Consider the following 20,188-nt stretch of genomic DNA (forward strand, 5'->3'; position numbering starts at 1 on the left):
GAAACAGCAGGGCGTTCATTTTACAACAAGAACACAAAAGGTTAAAATATAGTAACAATCTTGTTTCCTCAGGCCTGATAACGGGCCATAACAGTGAGGCGTGTGTTTTCCCTCAGGTCTTCCGGTGTGCAACTCGGAGATGGCTGTGATGGCAGACAGGGGCCTGGGAGCGGCTCTGGGCGAGGTCAACTCTGTGTACGCTGGGACTCACCTGTACCGAGTCACTAGAGGCTCTGTCACACGGGTGAGGAGAGGACACACACACACACACACACACACACACTACAGTACGGTTGTGCCGTTTGTGGAATCGATCTTGTAAATATCTGGAAACCCCTTAAGAGACCCCACAACTGTGCCGTTTGTAAATAAGCTATAGAGACCATAGTGTGCTGTTTGTGGAACAAGGTTCCCACATTCACACACCAATGGTGGCAAGCTACCGTGCAAGGCATAGACGCAATGTGGGGTTCAGTCAGTGTCTTGCCCAAGGACACTTTGACATGTAGACACTAGACAGGAGCCGGGATTCGAACCGCCGACCCATGGATCACTGCTCTACCTGATCATTGGACCTCCTTGAGCCACAGTCGCCCCTTGTAAAACTGTGATGTGACAATAAAGATAATTCTGATTCAAAATTCAGTACTATGTGAGATCACATCACTTATGTAGGTGTTCAACCTACCCTAGTCAAAATCTGGCGACCTCGGAACGGTCGGATCCACGTATTTCTGGCCACCAAAATATTCTCTGCCGGGATCATAACAGTAATAATCCCATATCCCAGGTCATCCCTGTTGCCATGAACCCTGCAGGACATGCTAAGTATGACCTCCTGCTGAGCTTTGGTGTCAAAGAGTCTGCGTGTTTGAGGAGTTCCAGAGAGGATCCTCAGGGATGTGCCTTCAGACCCGGTTTCTTCCTGGTAAGACAATCCTTGTCTTTCACTTTCATCAGACCTGGAACAAAAATAGCATTTGCAAATATCTGTTTGGTGTTCGTTGTCATGTTAACATAGTATCGTGTCTTAGAGTTTAACCAACTTTAATATTAAAAATGACAAGAAGTGACGTTCCACTGGGAATAATTATAAACAACAATCATACATAACAATTTCTACATTACCCCAAGCATTTCTTCGGCTTTTTGCCAGGTCACAGGACCTATGGAAAGCTGTGTGTATGACACACAGACACAGTGCACTGGGTTCATCTGGCATCTGTGTGGTCAGTAGGGCTGTTGACTCTGTTGACTGACTGACTGGCTGCACAAACAGACAATCCGTGGACACTTAACATATGATACGGCAAGGATGGATTAACCCCCATGAGGGCCCCGTGGCTAGTATTTTTTGTGATGCCCCCATAGTACGCGTGCATGCAACATTTTGTGTTTTTTCCGTTTTTTTAATCATCTTTTGACCTAAATTTAACACAATCAACAGCCAATGAAGGTCCCCAGGAGCCCTTTTCAGGGCCTCAAACCCAGCACCGCGCAGTCTAGTTTCCACGAAGGGTCCCTGAGGGCCAAGGGTCCTTGGGCCGCAGCCCCACTGGCCCATTGTCTAATTTGGCCCTATGATACGAGCGTAACATTTATTAACTGAGCTAATTTCTACTGCATTCTATTTTCATTCTCCTTTTGCCCACGAGAACTGATCTGCAAGTTGACAACAATGTACAATGTCATATATAAATGAACCATATACCCCTCATCTCTCATCCCTCCCTCCCTTCCGCCTCTCCAGCCCTCTTATTCCTGTGTCAGTCGTGTGCGTGTGTCTGCGCTGTCTGCCCAGGTGGTGTCGCTCCGCTGCGGCCATGGTACCAGCTCCTCTAGCTCAGAGTCCAGCGAGGAGGTGAGAGAATGAGGAGAGAAGAGATACAGTAGCACTCTGACAGAGGAGAGATACAGTACAAGCATTCTGACAGAGGAGAGATACAGTACAAGCATTCTGACAGAGGAGAGATACAGTACAAGCATTCTGACAGAGGAGAGATACAGTACAAGCATTCTGACAGATACAGTACAAGCATTCTGACAGAGGAGAGATACAGTAGCACTCTGACAGAGGAGAGATACAGTACAAGCATTCTGACAGAGGAGAGATACAGTACAAGCATTCTGACAGAGGAGAGATACAGTACAAGCATGCTGACAGAGGAGAGATACAGTACAAGCATTCTGACAGAGGAGAGATACAGTATAAGCATGCTGACAGAGGAGAGATACAGTACAAGCATGCTGACAGAGGAGAGATACAGTACAAGCATTCTGACAGAGGAGAGATACAGTATAAGCATTCTGACAGAGGAGAGATACAGTAGCACTCTGACAGAAGAGAGACACAGTGCAAGCATGCTGACAGAGGAGAGACACAGTGCAAGCATGCTGACAGAGGAGAGATACAGTATAAGCATTCTGACAGAGGAGAGATACAGTAGCACTCTGACAGAAGAGAGACACAGTGCAAGCATGCTGACAGAGGAGAGATACAGTATAAGCATTCTGACAGAGGAGAGATACAGTAGCATTCTGACAGAGGAGAGATACAGTAGCACTCTGACAGAGGAGAGATACAGTAGCACTCTGACAGAGGAGAGATACAGTAGCACTCTGACAGAGGAGAGATACAGTAGCACTCTGACAGAGGAGAGATACAGTACAACAGCAAAGTGTTTCAGGATACGAATCGATCAAATTCGTATCGAATTTGGGAGTAAAACTTGCGGAAAAAAACAGAAAGAAGTTGAGATATGGAGATATGGGTGGCATCCTAAAAGGAAAATACTTTATACACTATCACAACACATAATTATCAATAATGATATGTTCTGAATTGCATATGCGGTATCTTAACATGTTCTTAGCATGACCTTAACATGTAGATATAACTGTTTTGTTCTCCATACCAACAGATCTTCTACAGGGGAAGGCAGCATGTCAATACCCCATCATTGGTCAACAGAGGTGATAACACATTATATTATATTATCATATTATAGTCAAGCATCAATCATCAGTCAGTTTTATGTAAAGAAAAATGGAAAGTTATATGAACTAGCCCTTACCCGTTGTGCTTACCCCGTGGGGGGTACTGCGCCCGGTGCATTTTTAATTCACTAATAAATGTATTATTAATCATTAATGTGTCAAATAAAAAAAAGGGAGCGATTGGTGCAGGCAATGAGGAGCTACGGCAGTGTTTCTGACAGACAGACAGACACACACACAGACAGACATTGTTAGAATTATAGTATGATGATGATGATGATGATGATGATGATGATGATAGTATGATGATAGTATGATTACACAATTCTCTTCCACCTTCAAGAATCACAGCGTCACAACTTTATTTGTATAGCACTTTTCATACATAAATGCAGCTCAAAGTGCTTCACAGGGCAGAACACAAAAATAAAATACAATAAAACACAAGTAGTTAAAATGATAGAACAATGGCAGAGAACAAAATTGAATATAAGAACATAAAATAAATAAAAACAAATAAAAACACAACATGCAGCAAATCAGTCAGGGCAGGGTAGGAAGTAGGAACGTGCATAGTAAAACTCAACTCAACTCAACATGTACATTTGTAAGCAAGTTTTAGCCGCCCATCCTAGACTGTCATATCAGAAATCAGTTTGTAAGAGAGGACACTAACTTTCTTCAACTAAACTCATCTTACTTTAGTTTCGCACTGTTTTAGTAACGTCTTCAAACAGGTCTACAAACAGCACTGTTTGAGTGAAGTCTCCACTCCATTCAAACAGGCCTACAAACAGCACTGTTTGAGTGAAGTCTCCACTTCATTCAAACAGGCCTACAAACAGTCAATGACATCAATAGCATTTCTTTTTTTTTGGACTACATTGGGAGTTACGTTTAGGAATACCTGGTGGCGACTGTTCTGAGGAATACTGGACTACTCGCCCCGGTGCTTGCTCGTTTTTCCTCCCGGAATTTTCCCCAGTGAGGGGGATAACTTTGTAATATACTATTGGCTGTTTGTATTCTTTTTGGAAAAATATAAAAAGATACTCCTGTGGAAAGGCTATATTATTTGACTTATATTGAACCTATAAACAATTTAGTATTATTTAGTATATGTAAGGTTTTGCCCCCTGAAATGGTACCTCGTCAGATAATCCCCACATATCCTACAACAACTTCTGTGAACAGACTTCACTGTAGTAGCTTTTCATAAATTATATTTGTACTTAGGTTGTCATGAAAGTTTATAGTTAGAGAAATTCAAAGTACAGCCGTCTGCTGTCCAGCCTCTCCCACCCCTCACTGGGGAAAATTCTGGGAGGAAAACAGAAACGGGGCGAGTAGTCTTGTTACCGTTCTGAGGCCGCCGGATTTGGCCCGGGGCGAGCATGATTCTGGTATAGTGTTCTTGTAATCCTATACGTATCGGTATAGTATCCGATGTGGTGGTACCGGTGCTAGTAAGGCACCGGTTCTCGGTACTCAACCCTATACTGGTCACGTCGTAGGCCTGTTTGAACGTGTGGGAATATTTAAAATCCTCACGTTTGATCACGTTTGATCGTTTCTCCTAATGTCATCTTCAACCTCCAGACCCCCCAGCACCACCTCCTCCTCCTCCTCCTCCTCCTTCTCCTCCTGCTGTTCCTGCCAGCCCCAACCGATTTGTCCTCAAACAGGATGTCCCTGCCAGCCCCGACCGCTCTGTCGTCAGACCGGACGTGGAGGTCACCATGCCCAGAGGAGACGTCTTCAGCAACTACCTGGTATGAGGAGACACATCTCGGCGCTGTCGGGCAGGAAACTAGCTCCCATCTTTTTTTTCGTATTAATTAACTTCAGTGGTCCTACTTCAGTGGTTTTCAACCTTTTTCATATCAAGGTCCATCATTTATCCAAGTCCAAATTTCATTCTGACCCCTCCACGAAAAGGTCTCGTTGTCCTGAACCCTTATCTATCATTTATACATTATGGATCAATAGTGTGGACTTAGACTGTTTTTCGTCCGTGGCATTCATGATGAGATTTAGCCTCTCAGATCCAAGAGTCCAAGACTCTATGTTGTTGATTTTGTCCACAATTCCATGCTGTATTGATGTGTATCTGTATTGGCCATAAAAGAGACAACAGGCAAACAAACGTTGATCAAAAGAACAATACTTCTACATTCTCTAATTCATTTTTCAGCCTTCTTGAAAATTAATTAATGCAGATGTTTAAGGCTTACATTTTTAATGTTTTAATGCATGCCAACATCTGTAGACATAAAAATATCTTAACATCCTAGTAGCCTATAGTCTATGATATCCTGTGTTTATGTGAAGAGGGGGAAGGAATTCAGTAATTAGTAGTTTGTTCAGAAACAGGGGGGTCTCCCCCTTCTCTTCAGCTCTTCAGTAAACATTTACAAACAAATAGATTTTCACTCGGGTCAGGATACCAATCTTAAACAATCAGGAGACGGATAAACCCCACAAAGGTCACGTTCAAAGTCTGTTGAGGGCGATATTCTTTCCAGAGTTGTCTGTGTCGTCACCTTTACCAAACCAATTGTTTGCAAACTTAAAGAGTGACATATTGCCTGCTTCAGTCTTTAATAAAGACAATAGTAGCCAATAGCCAGCCTCTCCCAAACATGCAGAGTAACTATGGCAACTTCAGCAGGACTCGCGGCGTCCCCCCCCATAGCGTCGATCCTGGCAGCCAATCAGTGTTGAAGTTGTCCAGAAACCCGGAAATGTTTTGGCTGTTTTTTTATTCAACTCACGTGAGCCAGAGGCAGACAAAGCTTGCTCCAAAACTAGATTCAATCAATCATTCTGGGGGGGGTTGCGTTTCCCCGATGGCGTGCGTTGAAGAGAAGAGTAGACACTTGAGAATGAGATTATAGTTACACACGTTTATCGCAGTGGAATTTGTTCTCCACATTTGACCCATTATGAGCCGCAGCGGTGCCCTGCTCGGGAATCATTTGATTAGTTGATTTGACCCCCGATCCAACCCTTTGATGAGTGCCAAGCAGGGATAGCCTGGCTAATAAGGTTTTCTTTGCCAACGGCTGATTCGGTCTGGCTTAGCCAGGCTAAAGCAGGGAGGCATTGGATTTGGGTCCCATTTTTACAGTACGCAGAATAGGTACATTTCAAGGAATACCAAACGACTCGCCCCCTTTATTTGATTGTATAGTACTCGATCTTTATACTCTGTAAAATTAAGAAAGAACAACATGAGACGGTGACTGCTTAATTAAGTTAATTTAGGACCGTCTAGCAGTTAATTGGGTTTTATTAAACACATTTCTTCCATGTAGCCCATGTTTTGTTATGGCATCATCATGCTATTATGCCCGGGGATATACAGAGTGAACTTGACAATGATAAATATATAATATCTTTTATATAATCACCAACATGAATTATGTTTGTTATTTACAGCTAGGTAAAGTAGTGGGGCGAAATGGAAAAGGGGCGGCCGGCTGTTATCCATTTTAAGCACAACTCAATACAAAAACTGTTAACTGTGGACGACACCATAAAGAATTACACTTGTTTACAACAGGGTCCACCATTTTCAATTCATCAGAACATTTAGAGACCTACAAAGTCACTTCAAAAACAAAAAGCAGGTTGCCATTTGACCTTAATTTAAATCTAAAGCGTCCATCATTTACACGTGGCTGTGAAGTTGGAAAGCACATGGGGAAAGTAGAAGTAGTAGTAGTAGTTTTTTTTGTGGGTCAAAGTAAAATTATACAAAGCAAAATGTACCCATATGGGTCTAAAGTTTAATATCATACATGTTGGTGATTTGCCAATGGATAGAACAGGGTCATCCCTATGTTCCCCAGGTTCTATGTTCCCCAGGTTCTATGTTCACCAGGTTCTATGTTCCCCAGGTTCTATGTTCCCCAGGTTCTATGTTCACCAGGTTCTATATGTTCACCAGGTTCTATGTTCACCATGTCCTATGTTCCCCAGGTTCTATGTTCACCAGGTTCTATATGTTCACCAGGTTCTATGTTCCCCAGGTTCTATGTTCCCCAGGTTCTATGTTCCCCAGGTTCTATGTTCACCAGGTTCTATGTTCCCCAGGTTCTATGTTCACCAGGTTCTATGTTCACCAGGTTCTATGTTCCCCAGGTTCTATGTTCACCATGTTCTATGTTCCCCAGGTATAGCACGCCGTTTTTCATCATTTTTGAGGATTTGAAAAAAATATTAATTTTTAAAAAACGATGGGTTATAACCCATCGTTTTTTTAATTTTTTAATTTTTTTTTATCCTCATTTTGTATGTAGGACTAGTAGCATGCGAAAGTTTGTGATATTGCCATAGAGAATGCATTGGGCGTTTAAGTTAAATAACTCAGAAATTATAAAACATTTCAAAGTAAAAAAGTTCCAGCATGTGTCTCCACAGTAAGCTGAATAATAAAAAGTGTGAATGGAGTTTCTATAGGTGAAAGTGATTTTTGACGTGCCAAATGTCTGCCATTGAGCCCCATTGTAAATTTGAAAGCGCTAGGCCTATATATTTCTAAAACTATGAAACATTTCAAATATTCCTTTTCAGGCAAACATGTCCACCGTAAGATGAACCTAAGTAGGCTAGAATGGGGTTGCTAGGTTTAAGTATGTAGGACTAGTAGCATGCCAAAGTTTGTGCTGTTGCCATCATAGACTGTAAAAAATATGGACAAAGCGTTCGCCGGGTCTAACATGGACGTAAAATGAAGCCTGTTATTCCTGCACTGTAAGTCGCCATCTTTCTAGATCCGTTTGGTACCAGCTGGCCATTGGCTGGCTCCGTTTTGGACCAGCTGGCCATTGGCTGCCCAGACAACGAGGCGGGACTTCCCCCCTTCTTCTCCGTTGGTTTTTATTTTGACTCGAGTGGGTGGGGAAATCCCGATCATAGACTGTAACGGTAGCCACGCCCCTCAGAACATACGCGATGTTTTTTTTTCTTTATGGTCATTTTTTTAATTAATGGGACCATAATTTTCCAAAAAGAATATTATGACATTAGAAATGAGACTTTAAACTAGTGACTGGAAGAAGAAAGTATTCATGACCATGTTTATTAAGGTAATACAGTCTAGGTGAAGTTGGGCCAAAATACATGGGCCTCTATGGGGCTATGGGGCTTTTTGGGTCCAGTCCAGCGCCACAACAGGCCATTATTATGAACTACCGATTTCAAATGAGGCTTCACGAAATATCTGGCTGACTGCCCCCCTGGTTGCCATAGAGAATGCATTGGGCGTTTAAACATATTATTTTGTTACACCATCACCAAACATGGGTATATTTTACCCAATATGAAATATTCCATCAAAAAATCAAAATATATTGCAGTAGGCTACAGCAATACATGGCAACTGGAGCTTTACTCTTCTAATATTTCGTCATGCCCTTTTACTATAGGCCTACTATAGTAAACATTTTAAATGTAAAAAACAATGTAATATAAACCATGAAAAGTTGAATCATACACTTACACACACACACACACACACACTCATACACACACAATGCAGCCAATTCAGTTTTACTGTCATGAAATTAATGAATGAATAAATACATAAATAAATAAATTGTTTGTGTGTGTGTGTGTGTGTGTGTGTGTGTGTGTGTGTGTGCGCGCGCGCGTGTGTCTGTGTTTGTGTGTGCGTGCGCGCACGTTTGTGCGTGCGGGTGCGAGTGGTGGTGGGGGGGTTCCTTGAGCTGCGGTGCACGGGATGCAATCAGGTCGCTCACGGCACCCTTTGGTAAAATCAATAACCACACCCACGCTTAACACCCACCTGCTGCTGCTGTGTTGTAGTGTTTGCTACAACAAACCGTTTGTTGAAGAATAACTCGTAACATAACATTTAATTGACATGGACATCGATCAGGCCGTTAGTGTTTCTACCAGGCTGGTGAAAAACAACAAAAAAACCTTCTACAAGAAGCTGTGAAAACGAAGTCTATCAAACTAAGGTGAGTCACCATGAGTGTTTGCAGTTGTTGGGCTACTGTTAGCTTATTTAGCTCAGTGGTTTTCATATCAAGGTCCATTAGCCTATTTGTTCGGCATTTGAGCCACGGACCACCTTTTGATGACATTTAGCCCTTCAGACTCATTTGAGCCACGGACCACCATTTGATGACATTTAGCCTCTCAGACCCATTTTAGCCACGGACCACCATTTGATGACATTTAGCCCCTCGGACCCATTTGAGCCACGGAACCACCATTTGATGTGATCATGATAATTACTCAAACCCAAAACTATATAGGCTTTTAGAATGTTTTGGTGTCGTTGGATAAGATTGAAGTAACAGTTTTGCAGCATGGGTACATTTCACATGAAAGCACAACTCAATACAAAGACTGTTACTGTGGACAGCATTACACTTGTTTACAATAGTGTCCACCATTTTCAATTCATCAGAACATTTAGACTAGAGACTAACAAATATACAATTCTATAAAATATTTTGTCCACAATTCCATTCTGTATTGATGTTGGTACCACCTATCAAAATGACAATCATTCATTTAGCTGGGGACCACCTGGAAGGACCAATGGTGCCCTGGCTTAGCTAATTAACTGCTTAATTATCATTAAAGTGTAACCCGGTGGATATTTATATAGTGAGTATTAACCTGGTGGAGCTGTGTTTTATTTTGTAACATTGACTGGTGCTTCTGATAGGTTTTTTATCCCATCAGGAGATTAAACTGAGTAAGGACTGTATAATCACTACAAAGACTAAGAATTATGAATGATAAACTCCGATAGCAGAGGGCTAGAAGCTGCGAGCGCTCCGGGGCAGAACCAAAATGCGCCGGAAGACTCAGAATACTTTAGGAGGTAATCCCATTACAATAGATATACTTAACTTTAGCTTTTACCAGGATACTTTAAGTAAATAGCCAATATGAACACTGTTACATTCAGGAGGATTACCTAATAACCAAAATATTACCTGAGTTCACCCAAGGAGAGACATCCATATCAAAATGAGGCCTTTAGTCGTTTTATATTATCGTTTCAGAGAGAACAGAACAAGGATTCACATAACAGCATAATAATTTACAATCGAATTGACCCCGACCCCGTAGGGTCGGGTGTGTGGTTTCTCTCTACCGCCTCCAAAATGGGAGACAGTATATATACTCTTCAATACAAAATGGAGAATGGTACAAAGTCGACGTGGCAAGACCGAGGAGCTGGATGGAAAAATACTGGATGGATAAATACCGACGCTAAAATACAGAAGAGCACAGAGGTTGGTCTCGGCCTCAAAGGATAAATTGTCAGTCTCAGCCATGGCGAGGCTGATAAGAGAATGCCGGCATGGCCAAGGTCAGAAACATGCAGTTTCAAGACAGAGACAGTGCAATAATAATTCTTACTAACTAAACGCCAAAAGACAGCGTGAAGTCACTACACAGGGCAACCAGATTAAAAGGGTCAAAAAGGTCAAAGGGACCCTTCACCCATAAAATATAAACAAAATATCTATCAGCTTCTATTTTCTATGGGTCTGTGTATTTTGGTCAAAGCTGAATTAATGATGATGTCATTATTGCGTCAATTATAACTTGCCTAGTGTGATTGGTAGATGTGGGGAATTGGGTAATTTCAGACTACCGTTGTCAGTGAGTGTACAGGTGCCTGTGATTTCCAATCAAGGGGAGAGAGAAGGAGAGCGGAGCACAGAGAGGCTGCGTCCGTTTTTCTGTGTGATCTAAAGTTTTAACTTTACAATGTAAAATAGTATTTAGCTGTATAGTTTCTGTGTGTCTGCTCGACAACTACAGTGAAGCTGCAGTAATCACGTGTGGACTCGGACTGAACGTCTACACAACGTTTTATACCTTGATATGCTGCGTGTGAAGTGATTATCAGTGCTTGCTAAATCAGCGAGGGCAAGTGAATTTTTTTAGCCGCACGTCTCACTAGCTCAGAGAGACGTTGTTTGGGCTAGAGACCGTCAGCCTTCAAGTCTCTGCTAACGTCGGGACGGGAGGAGATTATGTTTCTGCAGTGAGCTGCCTGCCTGCATGCTCTGAGTCGGCGGCGACTGTGGCTCAGGAGGTAGAGCAGGTCGTCCAATGATCCATGGGTCGGCGGTTCGAATCCCGGCTCCTCCTGTCTACATGTCGAAGTGTCCTTGGGCAAGACACTGAACCCTGGTGCTGGTTGGTACCTTGCATGGCTTCCGCCGCAATCGGTTTATGAATGGGTGAATGTAATGCACAATCTATGTAAAGCGCCTTGGATAAAGGCGCTATATAAATGCACCATTTACCATTTACCATTTAGGACATTCTTCTGCTGTTCTTCGTTTGGAAGTCGGGACCGGTTTGCTGCTGGAGAGGAGCTCTGAACTGTTGCATCACCCACAGACACTCGTCACACGAACGAAAGGTACCTTTTTTATTTTCCTGGCTCAGGAGAGTGAAGGGGCCATTCCGGTTTAGGCCACAACGTACCCGAGCATCTACAGGCCTGCAACGGGGGTTAATAGTGATTAATTCCTTATCGTCAGGGTGTAAGGTGTGAAAGTTTGTGGGCGGCGGGCCCACATTTAAGTATTATAGTCCAGTACCTGCCTGTAGACCCTATCGCAATTTGGTGTTGGGGGAATTTCTCACTTGAACTGAGTCAATGGGTCCCTAGACATGAAAAATCAATGAGGTGCTTGTCCGCCATAGTGCCACGAATGGCGCAATGGCCACATCAAAAATGGCCGCCATCGGCTATGATGAAAATCCAACCTTTTTGTTTTTTAGTGTTTAAGCACATGTAATACATTCATTTTGACTAATTGTGGTGTGTGGAATTCATTTCTGATATTGTTTTGATGATTTGGGGTGATTTTGACCTTGAAAGGTCATAGTCAAGGTCATTTTGCTATTCCACAGACCTTGGCCATAACTTGTCCATTTTTAGGAGTAAGAACAGGAACAATAAGTCTATTTCAACTAAATCTGACTCTTAAAATTAATTTCTGATATTGTTTTGACCATTAGGGATCATCCTGTCATTGAATTATTGATGTTAACCCTTTTACTGCTGCCATTTATTGAGAAATTAGGACCTAATTCATGCCAGCATTTTTTTAATTTGAGCTCTTATTTTGAAAAGCCACATTTTGCCTCAACCGGAAGTGAGCTTATCCCTGCCAGCTTTACGTTGCCAAGACAACCTTTGTTTACATGATCGAAAAATGCCGGTACATTTTTGCACTCCACAACGTCGGCTCGTGCCGTCAAAGAAACGCTGTTTTGACCAAAAATGCCATCTGGGACAAGGAATAGGAGATACAGGCGATTGAAAGAAACGGATAGAATGGATTCTTATGGCGACGGTGAATTAATATGAACGATCCAGTGCAGTGCTAACAACAGTGCTAGCTAACCGGCTAACGTGAGTAGCATTATGGCTTGATCAATCATATGCACTAATAAAGGGCAATTGCCGAAGGGCTTCGGCAATGGCAGCAAGCGTTAATATCAAATTAATGCTTCAATTGCCGAAGGGCTTCGGCAATGGCAGGAAGACGGTTAATGTCATTTTTCAATAATTCGATTATGATTCTTTAGTCGCTTTTACTATATATTTTCATGATTTGTTTTCTTTACATAAACAAAATACATGGGCATGAGAAAAACAACAACAGCACCATATGTGCTGTGTGAATAAGCCCATTGTACAAAATACTCTGTCCATGGCCCAAATGAGCCAATTCATTGCTATGGCAACCCCATAGTGGAGGTAAGTCAATATATCATAAGAATCGTTCACTTGATGGTACAAGCACCAAATTTGGTACACAAGTGCTTCAGAACCTACTCTCTCAGAAAAGTACGTTGTCCACTTGAAAAAACTAAATGGCCACCATTTTTCAAGATGAAAAAATGAAAAGGGCCTTTTGTGGCAGTTCTGGACAACCGTGGGTCCGACCAACTCGAGACCGGGCACTGCACTCCCTGTGGGTGTGTGGAACGTGTGTGTCGAATTCGGTGAAGTCGGTGGGGCAAACGGTTCTCGGGTTACGTGGATTACAGATGTACAGACACACACAGACTTGAATATATGTCAATGGGCAATGCCCATTGGGGTTTTTTTTAGATGATGGGTAAGAAGAGAGAGATGTGATGTCAGGTGGTGTGGGCTAAGAAGTGGTCAGGGCTAAGATAAAGTATATGAGATGTACAGTAAGTGCAAAGAGAGATGGTGAGGGAGGGAGAAAATGATTTGTACCAATTGACCAAACAGTAGACAGTAGTGTAACACGTTAAGGTGAGTATAGAGATGGAAATGTTCTAGCAAGTGAAGCCAGTGTATTGAGAATATGGGACATATGTGTCAGGAGTTATTTGTGACAGAAGGCTACCAGTGAGAGGGAAGATGTATACGATGGTAGTGAGACCAGCCATGCCGTACGGTTGGAAACGGTGGCACTGATGAAAAGGAGGCACAGCTGGAGGTGGCAGAATTAAGGATGCTATGGTTCTCATTAGGAGTGAAAAGGAAGGACATTATCAGAAATTACTGAATTAGAGGATCAGCCCAGGTTAGAAGGTTTGGGGATAAAGCAAGAGAGGTGAGGTTGAGATGGTTTAGACATGTGAAAAGGAGGGATGAGGGTACATTGGGAGAAGGATGCTGAAGATGTAGCTGCCAGGTAAGAGGATGGCCAAAGACGAGGTTTAAGGATGCTGTGAGAGATGACATGAAGGTGGCAGGTCACAGAGGAAGATGTAGAAAACAAAACCAAAAGGGGTCCTCCCCTTTTCCCTGTGCGTGCACACACACACACACACACACACACACACACACACACACACACACACAGTACTCTACAGTACACTACAGTATGTTACAGTACAGTATGGTAAAGTACAGTAACGTGCGGTACGGCATGGTACAGTATGATACCATAAGGTATGGTACAGTACAGTATGATGCCGTACAGTACAGTAAGGTACAGTATGATACCATACAGTAAGGTACAGTATGGTACCATGCAGTACAGTACAGTACAGTACAGTATAGTACAGTATGATACCATACAGTAAGGTACAGTATGGTACAGTATGGTACCATGCAGTACGGTACAGTACAGTACAGTACAGTATTGTACAGTATGATACCATACAGTAAGGTACGGTACGGTATGGTATCATACTGTACCTTACTGTACTGTACGGCATCATACTGTACTGTACCATACCTTATGGTATCATACTGTACCATGCCGTACCGCACGTTACTGTACTTTACCATACTGTACTGTAACATACTGTAGTGTACTGTACAGTACCGTGTGTGTGTGTGTGTGCACGCACAGGGAAAAGGGGAGGACCCCTTTTGGTTTTGTTTTATGCATCTTCCTCTGTGACCTGCCACCTTCATGTCATCTCTCACAGCATCCTTAAACCTCGTCTTTGGCCATCCTCTTACCTGGCAGCTACATCTTCAGCATCCTTCTCCCAATGTACCCTCATCCCTCCTTTTCACATGTCTAAACCATCTCAACCTCACCTCTCTTGCTTTATCCCCAAACCTTCTAACCTGGGCTGATCCTCTAATTTAGTCATTTCTGATCAAGTCCTTCCTTTTCACTCCTAATGAGAACCATAGCATCCTTAATTCTGCCACCTCCAGCTGTGCCTCCTTTTCATCAGTGCCACCGTTTCCAACCGTACGGCAAATTACTCCTGACACATATGTCCCATATTCTCAATACACTGGCTTCACTTGCTAGAACATTTCCATCTCTATACTCACCTTAACCTGTTACACTACTGTCTACTGTTTGGTCAATTGGTACAAATAATTTTCTCCCTCCCTCACCATCTCTCTTTGCACTTACTGTACATCTCATATACTTTATCTTAGCCCTGACCACTTCTTAGCCCACACCACCTGACATCACATCTCTCTCTTCTTACCCATCATCTAAAAAAAAACCCAATGGGCATTGCCCATTGACATATATTCAAGTCTGTGTGTGTCTGTACATCTGTAATCCATGTAACCCGAGAACCGTTTGCCCCACTGACTTCACCAAATTCGACACACACGTTCCACACACACACAGGGAGTGCAGTGCCCGGTCTCGAGTTGGTCGGACCCACGGTTGTCCAGAACTGCCACAAAAGGCCCTTTTCATTTGGCGGCCATCTTGAAAAATGGTGGCCATTTAGTTTTTTCAAGTGGACAACGTACTTTTCTGAGAGAGTAGGTTCTGAAGCACTTGTGTACCAAATTTGGTGCTTGTACCATCAAGTGAACGATTCTTATGATATATTGACTTACCTCCACTATGGGGTTGCCATAGCAATGAATTGGCTCATTTGGGCCATGGACAGAGTCTTTTGTACAATGGGCTTATTCACACAGCACATATGGTGCTGTTGTTGTTTTTCTCATGCCCATGTAATTTGTTTATGTAAAGAAAACAAATCATGAAAATATATATAGTAAAAGCGACTAAAGAATCATAATCGAATTATTGAAAAATGACATTAACATCAATAATTCAATGACAGGATGATCCCTAATGGTCAAAACAATATCAGAAATTAATTTTAAGAGTCAGATTTAGTTGAAATAGACGTATTGTTCCTGTTCTTACTCCTAAAAATGGACAAGTTATGGCCAAGGTCTGTGGAATAGCAAAATGACCTTGACTATGACCTTTCAAGGTCAAAATCACCCCAAATCATCAAAACAATATCAGAAATGAATTCCACACACCACAATTAGTCAAAATGAATGTATTACATGTGCTTAAACACTAAAAAACAAAAAGGTTGGATTTTCATCATAGCCGATGGCGGCCATTTTTGATGTGGCCATTGCGCCATTCGTGGCACTATGGCGGACAAGCACCTCATTGATTTTTCATGTCTAGGGACCCATTGACTCAGTTCAAGTGAGAAATTCCCCCAACACCAAATTGCGATAGGGTCTACAGGCAGGTACTGGACTATTACCAGTTTCCATTGTTTCATTGTGGTTGAAATCTAGCCCAAAATTTTAGATTACATTTTGGGCTAGTTGAAATCTAAAGTTCTTTGAACAAAGTGTTTTTCTTTTATTTAAGGTAATCCACCGGGTTAATATATATTAGTCTAAACAAGGTTCTTTGTCATTTCATTTTAAATCTTAGGTGTAGTGAGGTCTAAAAGGGGTTAAATTGGTATTAAAATAGGATTCTAAAAACAGGGTTTTAGTATAGGCTAACAAATTTAAGTAATTTGGTATAGGGTTTAATTCTAAAAGGTATATTGTTTACACTAGTTGGTATTATACCACAGGTATTTTTCTGGTTGGTGTTATTAGTGTGGTTGCCCATTCGGGCAACCACACTCTTGTAACTGTGACACTTTATTATTTCACTGGAGTAGTCTTTATTTTGATGCTTTATACCTCCCACACTGTACGCTGTACGCACTTGAGCCATATGTCAAATTCACCGGAAAAATCGGGAATCGTGTGCTTGTATTTTGTTAAGAGAAATGTTGTATAGTTTAATTGATATGAATTTATTAGTGAATTAAATTTCCCCATTGACATGAATGGGAAAAGGCAAAAATTCACAGTTCAAGTATTTGTTCCTCGGAGACTGTAATCACTATAGTTACAAAACTTTTAGGGATAATTCAACATTATCCCTAAAATTATTTAACCCTAAAATTTTATCGGTCGGCCTCATGGTGGCGCTATAACAGCCCACTTTACCTTTTGGCTTATAACTCTTGAACCGTAGGTCGTAAAATCAAAATTATTTTTTCCCTGGATTCCTTTGGTCATGACGCATCTCCCCATATAGGCCACGCCCATTTCCGCCATGATAGATTTTCCGCCATTTTGAATTTTGTCCAAAACACACTTTTTGCTTTTCCTCCTACAGATTTTGTCCAAATCTCACAGAAATCGGCACACGTGATCTCTGGACCCATCCAATTAGAACTGAACTGCAGAATTTTTAAAGTGCGTATCGTTCGGCCGTAATCGTCTTCCGAAGTTAGTAGGAGGGGCCTATATCACAAAAAATGCCATAAATCACGAACGGAATGTCCAATCCATCCCACATTTCAATCACATGTCCGGGGTGGTTCAATCAACCAAGTTCTAAAGCAATTCTATTTTCATCCATAGGGGGCGCCGCAAATGCGAGAAATGTAACCGTTTGTCGCAAAAACATGAATTTCGGGGGTTAAATCCCCTCCGAATTACTTACGCATGATCTAAGGCGTGACTTGAAATTGTAATTGGCTGGCAATACTAGTGGGAGGGGCATATGTAAGCCACTGCGGCAACCACACTCTGCAATTTTTTAAAATTGCGAATTTTCTAGTTATTATTTCTGACGTTAAAGGTTTACAACTAGGGTTGTGATTTTTGAGTTTATTTTGTTTTTGCATATTGAAAAAAACATTTGTATGTTATTGTCCGTTTATGTGTTTGTTTAAGTAAATATTGTTATTTTATTATACTTGACTGGGACATCTATTTCTTGGTAACCATATTAGTTGAAGTATACTTAACTGTTGATCTGGGGATTAAGATACTTAACGTTCTAATTACCTGGAGGAAGAAAACTGTTGGTTATTTACAGTAGACAGGGACTGTGAATTAACTTAATTGCTAATACTTACCGGCGTACACCTGAAACACAAGAGGTAAATTAATCTAAACGTATTACGTATTTTAAAAACATAACTATAGGAACTCAGGGCCCTGCCCTTATTCACTAGTAGGGGGAAGGAGCGCTACAAAAGGAATTGAAGGAATTGCCTGCGTGTAATTTAACTTTGTTTCTTGATAAAGCAGCAACTAGTTAGTTAGAAGCATTGTTTTGTGTGATTATGAAGCTTTTATTGGCAGAGTATTTCCTATTTTACTTTTGTAGGCCTACTCGCGATATTTGGACAGCTTGTAGATCTGCTATTTGTATGCATTTCATACAACCCTCCAAATCTTCCCCCCCATGGGTCCACAGTTGATATTGCTTAATGTGCAACATTGTGATTTGGATTGGAGACACACCAAGGGGCCAGCTATGCACTCCAATGTTGAAGCGCTGGGCCCTAGTGGTAAGAGGAAGGACTGCAGGCGGACCCGTGGATTCTTGACGAGGAAACCCCGTGCAACCGAGCGCCCAATGTTAAAGCCCAGCTGCACTTCCTCATTTCCGGACTTCCGGACACCAAAATTTGGTGTCCAAATGCTGAATCAGCGAAAAAATGCGGAAATAGACGGTACTTCCGGCAGCCTTCCGGGTGCTTCAAAACGCCACTGAGCAACTTCCACTGACATGAATAGCGGAGGGGGCGGAGCTTCGCGCCAGTTTAGTCTATATCCTTTTAATACTCCATGAGACACACACACACACACACACACACCTGATTCAAAAATTACTAATTGACATCACCAGCTGCTGGATTGGAAGTGACTGTTGTGTTGTGTTGCATATGTTTCGTTCCTTGTGTACAACATATTAGACCATGTTTAAATAACAACACGAGAACTAAAATGTTTTTTTTAATGTGTTAATTTATTGACACTGTGCGGAAGCAACATTATTTGTGGGTCTGATCTGCGGTGTTGTTGGCAATCCTGTTGATTGGGAAGGTGCCAAAGCACTGTAGAGTGGTGTTCATATTTGTATGGTGTTTAGTATTTTTGAGTGGTGCAACTTCTGCCATCTTACCATATAAGTTAATGGCAAGGTGCTAACAAGGTCAGTGTTGTTTTTGGCAGCACATTTCTATTTTAGTTTTAGTCTTAGGTCACATTCTCACCTAATACTTCGGTAGACTCAGATCCGTATGGGCGGGGAATTGGGATTCTTGCATTTTTAATTGGCTGGGGTTTGCCTTCACACTGTCATTCGCAGCAATTGGAAACGCAGCAGGGGGGACCTTTATCAATGTGTTCCATTCATAAACTATAGCCTACACAGTGAAATCTATGGTGATAAAATTACACTCATAACGTGCATGTGTCGTGCCGTCTGGGACCCCCCCCCCCCCCCCTCTCTCTCTCTACGCACGCAGCCGCCACACACTCTTCTTTTGGGCATGGAGGCACAGCGCTGCATGAGCGCACTGATATAACTCCCCAGTCCCACACAGTGACAGCACTCCATGTTTACGGCACGCACAGACAGACAGACAATTATGTAGGCTATAATACACTGCAGTGTTTTTATGTGTTTTCTTAAGCAATTGATTAATGTAGCCTACACGTCCTCATTTCGATCAGGGCTTCAGTCTCCTTATTCGACCACGTCTATCCACAGTAACGGGACATCTTTGCGCTGCGTAAAATATGCCTTAACCGTCTCCAACTGTGTTCAGCTCCTCACCCGCCACATTATGTTTGCTTCATTTCCTTTATTTACTGCGGATTGCATTCACACCTGCACCGAATCGTAGTCAAGTGCGATTCGAAGCGAAGCGAAACCCACGTTTTTGGGCGGAGTAAAATGCGGTTATTTGCTGCGCATTAGGATTCGAATGAGCCTTCACACCTGCCAAACGAAGCGCACTTTCTGACAATGCGCAGCAGGATTCGTTTTAATCGCAGCAAAGCTCTCTGGTATGAATGCGACCTTAGTCTCTTGAATAGTTTTCATTTAGTTTTAGTCACATTTTAGTCACCCGGAACGTTTTATTGTTAGTCTAGTTTTAGTCGACTAAATTTCATAAGATTTTAGTCGACTAAATCTACAGGTGATTTAGTCGACTAAAATGTATGACTGCATCATATTTTTATACTTGCTGAAAATAGCCGATCTACAAGCTCACACTGGGTTCACTGCTAAAATCTAAAATATCCAAAACCACATATTACACTCATAAAGACCCCCAGGAAAGTGTTCTAAATCTTCTAAACATATATTGTTTTGCAAAAAGGGTGAAGTTTCCCTTCATTTTCCAGTCATTTTGTGAGGGGCACTGGGGTGTGTTTTCTACCACTGCCTTTTCGACCAATGACAAAGCTTCTAGGAACATCTTTGAATGCTGATTGTGGCCCCTAGATGTGTCAGAGACTTATTTTCTTTGAGCGTTTTACTCATATCTGGCTGTCTGAATATACAAAAAAAAATAATCAAAAACTGTCATTAAAATGTTGAGAAATATTGCTTCTAGCAGCTTTAATTCT

At 42.0% G+C, this 20,188-nt stretch overlaps 1 protein-coding gene across 1 annotated transcript; it reads left to right on the forward strand.

Moving 5' to 3' along the window:
• On the forward strand, nt 1–4,775 carry spp2 (secreted phosphoprotein 2; the record flags this gene model as incomplete). The annotated part of the gene is made up of 5 exons (XM_083758433.1): nt 1–244; nt 791–928; nt 1,751–1,861; nt 2,922–2,973; nt 4,597–4,775. The coding sequence occupies exons 1-5, from the start codon at nt 140–142 to the stop codon at nt 4,773–4,775; spliced, it is 585 nt and encodes a 194-aa protein (XP_083614559.1). The 5' UTR covers nt 1–139.
• Nucleotides 4,776–20,188: the final 15,413 nt, after the last annotated feature.

The sequence above is a fragment of the Protomyctophum parallelum genome, assembly GCF_964188405.1.
Source record: "Protomyctophum parallelum genome assembly, chromosome: 23".
Classification (NCBI taxonomy): domain Eukaryota; kingdom Metazoa; phylum Chordata; class Actinopteri; order Myctophiformes; family Myctophidae; genus Protomyctophum; species Protomyctophum parallelum.